The sequence below is a fragment of the Olea europaea genome, chromosome 6 (assembly GCF_002742605.1).
Source record: "Olea europaea var. sylvestris chromosome 6, O_europaea_v1, whole genome shotgun sequence".
Taxonomy (NCBI): domain Eukaryota; kingdom Viridiplantae; phylum Streptophyta; class Magnoliopsida; order Lamiales; family Oleaceae; genus Olea; species Olea europaea.
The window spans coordinates 28,035,318-28,045,455 of record NC_036242.1 but is presented as its reverse complement, the minus strand read 5'-3'; the positions used below and the strand labels follow the sequence as shown (position 1 = coordinate 28,045,455).

Below are 10,138 nucleotides of genomic sequence, written 5' to 3'. Positions count from 1 at the left end.
AATTAAAATAATTTATTACTCCATGTCAACTTGTGACATCAGATATTTTGCTAGCCTCTGTTTCGAATTTTCTAAAATAATACCACTAATTATGGGGAAAAAAATACAAGAAATTAATCAAAATGAATCACAATCTACTTTTATTTTTAAGCCTAGCATTAGTACTTCTAGTTGCATATTCATAATGCCAATTCCATAACTTGTACAATAATTTTTGATGGAAATTTGTTGTTCAAAACAATAAATATCCGTGGAGTCAAATGGACGAGATTGGAACCAAAATGTAGACTGATGGCAACCAATTAAGCCCATGCAACCGTATGGGTCATTTGGCCATGCGGTCGCATGGCCTATTACCGAAACTGCAGGCCCTTTGCTGGCATGAACCATGTGACCGCATGGTTTAGCACCATGTGGTCGCATGGCAGTTAAATTCAACCGTTAGATCATTTTTTCGACGATTTTTCGGTTGGTTTTTTTGTGGCTTTTCATTTGTTTTTTCACCACTTCGTATGGCCTTGTTCCATGACTATATATATGTGGTTTTTGATCATAAGAATTTAAAAAAAAAAGGAAAAAATACTTGATTATATTATGATCATGTCGTTAATTCTACAATAGAAGGATAAATGTTTCTTCTTCCATATTCAATTCCCCTTGTGCTCTTCAAGTTCGGGTGGAGAAATGCTTGTGCTTTTGTGCTTTTCTACATCAAGGCTTGATTAATCCTACAAACCTTTTGTCGCGAGACCCTTTAAGCACCGAAATTGTTACCGAGAGGGGGCAAATATCGTTTGAGGACAACGATATAATGTCGTGTTTGAGCCTTCACATTTATTTAGGTCTTTTCTCATTATTTTCATCTTCTTGAATTTTCATTTTTCGGTTTCTTCTTCAATCCGGTGAAATTTTTCTAACAATCTCAAACGATATTGGCGATGGAGAACAAAAATCATTTTGGCGAGATCAAGTTGATGAGATCCAGATTTTGGTTGAAACGTTCAATGGGACGAAACATCACATGAAGGCAAGTATGAATTCTAAATACGGATTTAATACCGCTACTGAAATCAACACTTCATTAGAAAAGGAAATCTGGAACGTTTGGAAAGAACTGATTGAATCCAATTTACCGCAAATTGAGAAACTCCAGATAAGTGCTATTTATTTCATTTAATTTAATAAATGATAGATGATGATTCTATGTTTGAATAGCCAAAAATGCCTGCCTATGTATGTCAAAGACCATGAACATTGAACCTTTTTGGTGTGCATAATTTACATGGATAAATCGGACCAGAATTTTGCTCAATCTGACCTTGACACGTGTTACTGGAAAAGGACAAAACTCACTAAATGAACATTGCTTGATGCATGAATTGTTTGATAGTTAACTGTACTCATTTGTGAACGGGCATGAGCATGTTTGATAGGCCAATCGTTGTGTTTACATCTTTGTTGAATATGAATTTGAAAAGTGCATGAGTTTGTTAAAGATGAGAATCTATTTGTGTGTTTATAGTTTGAATAAATGTTCAAACATTAATTGTCTTTTAATTAAATACATGCCTGTAAATACGTTTGCATTTAAAGGTTAGTAATGCATATGTTTTGTTGAAGGAAATATGCATTCTTTCATGTATCAGTAACTGCTTTTAGTTAATTGACAGTTAAATGCAATTATAAGTTTCAATAAAAGTGCACATCCTTTCACTTATGTTCGTTGCCTGCATGATGAAAATCTGGTAAATTCTTTGCTTGGCATAAAATATGTTCCTGTTGATAACTTTAATAATCTATTCTGATCCCTGCTGGTTGTCGATTCCTTTGGGAATAAATGACATTAAAGAATTGTATCATTTCCATTGAAATCCATTAAAGGGTGTTGATCAATAAATTATTTATTTAAAACAGTTTTATTAAATGATGATTTTGACATGAAAAGTTGTTAGAAATAATGAATGAAATGATGAGAACTTGACTGTACATAAATGATTGCATGTGTTTACTCACATTAAATTTGTTAAAGGGAGTGGAAAATATGGGAAAGAGAGAATCAAGTAACGGTCTAATTGGTTAATTTTGGATTGGTTCTTTTGGTGCTTTTTCCATATTTATTGAGAAAATAAAGCACGACAAATTTGTAACTTGTTCTAGTAGAAAGTGCTTGCGAAATTATTAAGACATGAAAACATCTTATAGGGAAAAATTTGAGTTTGCATATGATTGTGACAAAACGTGATTTTGTCCAAATATAAATAAGGTGAACATGTAAATCATAGTTTGATATGATACAATATTATCTTATATCAAAAAGCGATAAGTCGCTTATGTTTGGAAAGATAGTAAATCTTGTGAATCAAGATGTTTAGTATTATTCATTGATGAATTTGACTTCAATTGTGAAACCAATTGAGTTGGTTTATGCTTGAAAAAATATTAATGATATATGAGATGACCTTGATCAAATTGTGTGATCAAAACTAAAGATAGTTGGATTGAAGTACATAATGACTTAACGACCACTATCTAAAAGTATCTAAATTTCACGAGTATTATCAAAGTGATAAGTGAATGAAAGCGTTAATAAACTCTAAGTTTAATTATAATTCCAAATGTGGGGGTTAACATATTAATGCCAAGTTCGAAAATTACCCAAAACGTGGGGGTTAACATTAAATGCTTGTGGATTTATAAGACAAGTTCAAAAACATGTGAATGCAACATTACAAGATTGCGTATAAATTCCTAATTGAAGAATTGTGGGGGTAATTTAACATAAAAGTTAAAAGTTCCCTAAGCCTTTTAATCGTAGAAATATATCTATGAAGGAGAAAATGTAGAAAACCCTTATATATAATTATAAGGATGAAATACACTAAATCTTAAGTGGATGAAATGGGTAAAAGCCGATTATGGCGCTTGCAAAATCAATGGAATATTTAAAGAATATTCATTGAAGATCATTCTAATAGTTCAATGAAGAGAATACCAAATACCCAAGTATGAAATCCACAATAAAAGTGATCGACTAATGTAATGATTTGATGGAAATCATCCAACAGTGTTTTGAAAATTAATAAGGCTTTCAATGAAGCGAGTAAGAAGCATGTGGCTTTTTGGAGGTGACGAGTTGTATTTATCAAATAAATCGATCATTGGCTAGCTATATTTTGATAAGATACTGCGTCACATGAAATGAGAAGTAAAGACATGTAAGTCTTAGAGGTGACTTACAAGGAAATTATCAAAGTGGGAATAATTCTCGAAGAGAATTTAGTGGATCCTTTAACTAGACCACTAAATAAAATTTTAGTGGCATCTACTTCGAGTAGGATGAGGGTTGAAACTCCTTAACTAAAAAGATTTACCAATGACATCAATCCTACCTGTCATTACTCAAAAGGTAATCTACGAGTTCAAAGGGTAACAATAAGTCATTCAATTTGTGGATAGTAGTAGCATTATTAAAATCCGCAATAATCCTATCCTAATGAAAATAATGTTGGTTGTTACTGAAATGAGGGTTGAGCTTTAAACTTTTAATGAAGTTCAGTGCTAAAACACAAGTATCTATAAAAGTAACAAAGGTACTAAAAGAACTTCATCTAGACGAACTTCGAGGTGGTGCCGTCTCAATAGAGAGTTGAAGTTTCTCTCTTTAAAATTTGTTGAAAATGATAAGCACAAGACCATATGAGCGCTAAGCGAGATTGAGGAACTTGAAAACACGTAATGCTCATATGTGTGTCCTTATCGGTATTGTTACATGAAATAACTGGTTCAAAACTTCACACTACATTTGATTCTGACTTTACTTTGTTTGGATTACACTATGGTTAGATTAAAATCAAAAGATATTTAATCTTGAAACATGAGTATTGTATATTTTGAATATGAGAGTTTATTGAATTTTGAACAAGTGGAAGATTGATGAAAATTTGTTGTTCAAAACAATAAACATGCGTGGAATGGAATGGACGAGGTTAGAACAAAAACGTAGACCGGTGGCAGCCAATTAAGCCCATGCGACTGCATGGGCCATTCTATTACCGAAACTACAGGCCCTTTGCTGGCATGAACCATGCGCCGCATGGTGGTTAAATTCGACCATTAGATCATTTTTTTGACGATATTTCGGTTGGTTTTTTGGTGGCTTTTGATTTGTTTTGGCACCACTTCATATGGCCTCATTCCATGACTATATATAGGTGGTTTTTGATCATAAGAATTAAAAAAAAAAATCGAAAAAATACTTAATTATATTATGATCATGCCGTTAATTCCACAATAGAAGGATAAATGCTCCTTCTTCCATATTAAATTTCCCTTGTGCTTTTCAAGTTCGGGTGAAGAAATGTTTGTGCTTTTGTATTTCTCTACATCAAAATTTGATTAATCCTACAAACATTTTGCCGCAAGACCCTTTAAGCATCGAAATTGTTACTCGAGAGGGGGCAAATATCGTTTGAGGACAACGATATAATGTCGTGTTTAAACCTTCATATTTATTTAGGTTTTTACCCATTATTTTCATATTCTTGAATTTTCCATTTCTCAGTTTCTTCTCCAATCCGGTGAAATTTTTCCAACAATTTCTTCTTGCTAGGACATTGTCTTCCCTCTTCTCCTACCACGTTTCTTTGCTCCCAGACGGTAGTTTTCATTAACAAATGAATCTACTACTTCCTTTCCATCTGATTTTGAGAGATTTACTTGTTCACGTTCATGTTGCTTTCTATTACCACGGAGCTTTGCTTGCTGATCTCTGACTACAGTTGAGTTCTTGGGTGTCTTGTGTTGATCCCGAAGACATTCCAGATTTGAAAGCTTTAGCTTTGGCAAATGCTGATCACCCGACTTGGAGGAATCCAACAATTCCATATCACGCATAATTAGTTGCTGCTGCTTTAGGTTCCGGTGGACTTTGGTTACGCAATGATTGACAAAACTCATTGGTACTCACGAGTTCTAGCCCTGTAGGCCCAGCTGACTTGTCTTTCAGTGGTCCAAATATCAAAGGCTCTTGAGTAACTGGATGCTCCATCAGCTGCTCCTTATTAGTCAGTTTCAATGTCACTTCAGCAGAATCAAGCTTTCTAAGGGCTAGTAAGTGCAAATTTTTCATTACAATGGGGCATTCTTGGGCTCCAAATTCATCCCTAGAGCAGATCCCTAAATGTAACGAGTTCTCAATTCTTATTGACTCGTCAGGAGGCCTCTGACTTGAAAGTTCGGGGCAGTTGCCATCCGCTTTGTCCCCTTCTTGCTGCTGTGGTTTTGTCGCCTCTAAATATTTGTGGTCTTCAGATATTTCACATTGATCCCCATTTTGCTGATTTTTATGCTTAGACTCGTGTTTCTTACGTGGCTTGTATCGTTCCCTCTGCCAGTCCCAGTTTAGTCTCCATTTCTTCATTCTTTTCTTCCTCTTATGTCCTGTGCTTGAATTCAGTCTTGGAATTACCCCAGGAAGCATGTATCTCTGACCATGAGTCACAATATCTCCATATTCACAAAGTTTTCCAAGATGATGTTTTAGTAATGTGGAATGCGCCCATGGCAAATTATTATATTCTTTTTTGATAAATTTTAATATGGAGTCCTCGCTAGAACCCAATTCCTCATTCAACTCCTGAAGTGCCCGTTCTATCATCTGAAAAAGAAGAAAGATCCGAGTTAAAAACCTAAAGTCAACAAAACACACCCACATCTGGAATTGATAGAAATTAGGGAAATTTAACGGATAGACATGAGCAGATAATTTATGCACGATGATGTAATAAAATACATTGAAGACCGAGGGTGGTGGTGAACTGGACCCAGGATGATCATCATACCTTAACCCAATCAAAAAATAATCACAGAACCTGCAATTAACTCTTCAGATGACAGACGACAATTGACAATTATGTACATTCGAATCGAATGCAATATAATACATTGAATCTGTGAAATAAGGCATCATTCTCTTGTAATGCAGACAACAGCTAAGGAACCTAGGCAAATTTGTTAAAGAGAAATTGCGCATGATAATCAACTTCCAATACTCTGCTACACATTCTTTTTCATATCTCTATCAAAACCGTACAATTTTCAGTAACAAGATCATCAAGATAGAATTCTGAGGTTCTTGACAACAAATTATAATATATCAACGCCCAAAGCAAAAAATCCCACCAAGTTAATCTTGACACACTAGCACACCATCAAGATGACGGAAGTATAGAGTACATAGATCAGCATATGGACATGAATAAATGTATAAAGATCCTAATATTATATGTACAAAACAGTTATTCTACAACATAATAATTTAATACCATTTTGCCAAGATTCATTGAATCCAACTTAAGATTTCAAGCATGCACAATTGGACATGCATGAAATAAAACAGACACTCAAACACAGATGAACTAATAGATTTTGCAAAATTTACTTTGCAGACTATTTTATCAACATAAAACCTTTCACTGTACACCCATAAATCCTATTAACAAAATTTCAAACATACATTGATCCATCAATCTTACACATTATAAATCAAAGCAAACATAAAATAAAAAATAAATCCACTCATGTGCACATACATGTAAATGTGGTGTGACAACGAAGCTACCAGAAATCTTCTACATCTTCAACTGAACATAACCCAGTCAATTTGTCTCTCCAATCCAATAGTAAGAGTAAAATCTTTTAACCAAAAACCCCACATTTTTCAGTCACAAAATCGCCAAGATAGAATCTTGAGGTTCTTGACAACAAGTTAAAATACATCAGCATCCAAACTGGAAAATTCTACCAAGTTAGTTAGTCTTGACACACTAGCATCCTTTTAAAACATAATACAAAGATCAACAAATGGACATGGATAAACATGTAATGATCCTAATTTTATATGTACAGCGCACCAATTTTACAATGTAATAAATTAAATTAAATGCCATTTATTCTGAAGACCTATGAAATCCAACTCAAGATTTCGAACATGCAGAACCGGACATGCATGAAATATAAAACAATACTCATAAACCCACATATATTTACACAAAGATTGTGCAAATTTCACAATGTAGACCAATTTTATAAACAGAAACTTTCTTTCACCATAAGCCCACAAATCCTATACCACATTATATCAACGTAACCATAAAATACACAAATAAATGGTTACCGCAGCATAAGGAGGGTGATCTGGTGTATGTGACTGGAATAGCAATTGGTTCAAGCGGCCTTGAAGAATGCTCTTGCTGGCAGCCGTTAAGGGTGCATTTGGATGAGTTTCTGCAAGTTTCAATATAACTTCTTGAAACCTCGCCATGGCTAACTGCAGGGATGAGGCAGGAAATTAAATTGAGAGTCGGAAATTTTAAAAAGTCGATGTAAAAATAAAATTTATATATAACTAAAAAATGTTATAATATGACATCATCTAGTGCTCGAAAATCTTTTATAGCATAAAATTCATGTATACTAGAATTAACATCCTTATTCGCAGTGAATTTTCAAAACCTTAAACCCCAATTTAATTTGTACATTCAAAATCATTAACCTGATCTAATTTGTAGATACTGAGAGAAAGATCTAATTAAAAAGGACAACATTGTAAACTAAAAGCAAAATTCAACAATAAAACCCATAAAGGAACATTATTTACACATTGAAATTGAACAAAACAAACAAAAGAAAAAACCCACTTACATTTACTTAAACAGAGCCGAAAAGAGGACTATGGTTCTTGGAGTAGACTGCTATGGTCCTGGGTGGAGGGAGAGGCGAGAGGAGAAGGCAGTGTCACAGTCTATGTGATCTGAGGGATTTTGAAGTGGATTATTTAGGTTTTGGATTGGGAAAGAGAATGTTTGTGTATGCTAAAAAAGATTTTTCTTTTTTGTGCAAATAAGGGGTGTTTGTGTCCCCATTATCCGTGAATAATGTATTATGAAATAGAGATTGATATTAAAATATATGATTAAAAAGAACTAATAAAAAATGTATGATTAAAAATGAGTACAGTATAAATAATAATGCAGAAGAATGGCAAACAAAGACACTCTAAATAAGTTTAGAATAATTATAAACTTTTATTGGTCAAATTTAAAAATAAACAAATTTTTAGGACCTGTTTGGTATTGATTCTTAGAATTAAAAGTGGATCTAATTTGTGAGTAAAAAAGTAAAAAATGACGGCTAATCATGTTAATTAACGATAAAAAAATTGATTTTTTGACTTGAAAAATAGAACCAAACGAGGACTTATTTTGACATGTATAAAAGTGAATTTTAAAAAAGGATTTGGTTAAGGGGGGTGTCCTCAATTTAGAGTTTGATGGATTTTAAAACTCCATATAAATTGAAGTATCCTCAATTCAGATTTAAATATAATTCATTAAAATATAGGTGTTCCCAATCTAAATTTTTAAAAATATTTATAAATTTAGGTGTCCTCAACATAGATTTTAATAAGTAGTTTTGAAATTTAGATGTCCTTAATAACTAGTTGATTTTAAAAGATTTCATTAAGTAGATAGATTTTGAAGGATTTCATGGTAAAAATATAAGTACAAAGAATCAGTGACAATTTTAATCCAAACCTAAAAATTTCACAACATTTCTCACCTCTCTCCATATTTGCTACCCTCTCTCTCTCTCTCTCTCCCCCCCCCTCTTCAACAAGATTTTCTTCTTCTTTCTATCTCACATTTTTCTACTGTGAAAAGATCGTGTATGAGAATTTTTCAATTGATGATAATTTATGAAAGATTACTATTTTTTGTTGAATATTGGGTGTGATTTTTTATTGAACTTATTTTTTTCTTATCGAAGCTATGTATTATTTACTATTTTATAGATGTGCTGGAAGTTATCATGGTAATTTACGATTTCTAGTATGCATACTGGAACAATTTCGTCTTTCAAGTTTTGTACCCTATTCCTTTTTCTTGGGAAGAGCTGTGTGTTTTCTATATATACCTGCAAATCCTAGTCAAGACATATGAGAATGATATCCTACAATTTTTTCTTTTGTGTCTTCATGGTCAATGAGAATTTTGGGGGTGTGGAATTAATTGTCTTGTGGTCATGTATGTGTACATCTGTGTGTTTGTATCTCACAAGGTTGTGGCCTTTTGAACTAATTCATATTGATTGCGACTTTGATTATTTAACACTACGTATTTTTGTTCTCTCTCATTTTGTTGAATATTGGGTGTATTTTTTATTTAAGCTCTATTATAATATTCAATGTTTAACAAACAATTGAACAAGGATTCAATCATTTTCTGTGATTTATTAACGTGAATATTTTTAAGAATGAGTCGTTAAAGAAGAAGTAAAAATTTGTGGCTTATGTTAAGCATATTTATAAATTTTACCCAAAATTTATAAAATCCATTGAAATCTATAAAATTCATGAAAATCTTTGAAAATCTACAAAATAGAAATCCATTCAAATCTTATGAAATCTATTAAATTCTATCAAATTTCACATAATCCATGAGAATTTATAACTATTAAGAAATCTATTAAACTCTAAAATGGGGACACCCTCGTAAAAAAATAAAAAGGTTACTTAAAAAGTAGGGGGATAATACACTCGGGATTTTTTTGTCCATAAAAATCGGAGTTTTAAATGGGAAAAGATAAAAGCTTTCATGCCAAAGGATATTCAACAACGATCTTGGTTCTGGTATTGAAACGGGTGAAGAACCTGTGGTGCAAGTAAATCTTTGACTTTTTCATTAAAATCTTCCTCTTGAAATTGACAAACCAACTAAAATAAAAATAAAAAACTTATGAAGTGGCTACGATTCCACGAAAGGTGGCGATGACGGAGAATATGACACAAGAATGGTGAACAAACAAGCCCAAAAATATTATAGAGAACGAAGGGGAAGACGATTAATTTTGAGAGGAAGATTGTGTTTGAAAATTGGGAACATAACTTGTTTGGTTGAAAATTGATTTTGTTTCAATTTTTCACTATTTTGATTTCTAATTGCATCCAATTGAATCTATATGATCTTCAATCATTGTTTTATGAGCCGAATACTATTAGATGTTTGCACTTCGATCCCCGAACTTTATACTTCTTTCTTTTTTCCCGATTTTTCATTCATTTTATTCCACCAATTTACCT

At 32.7% G+C, this 10,138-nt stretch overlaps 1 protein-coding gene across 1 annotated transcript; it reads right to left on the bottom strand.

Annotated features, from left to right (window-relative positions):
• Positions 1-4,279: 4,279 nt before the first annotated feature.
• On the bottom strand, positions 4,280-7,898 carry LOC111396332. The gene is made up of 3 exons (XM_023022740.1): positions 7,702-7,898; positions 7,175-7,327; positions 4,280-5,656 (listed from the first exon to the last, which is right to left on the bottom strand). The coding sequence occupies exons 2-3, from the start codon at positions 7,319-7,321 to the stop codon at positions 4,886-4,888; spliced, it is 918 nt and encodes a 305-aa protein (XP_022878508.1). The 5' UTR covers positions 7,322-7,327; positions 7,702-7,898; the 3' UTR covers positions 4,280-4,885.
• Between the last annotated feature and the right edge of the window lie 2,240 nt (positions 7,899-10,138).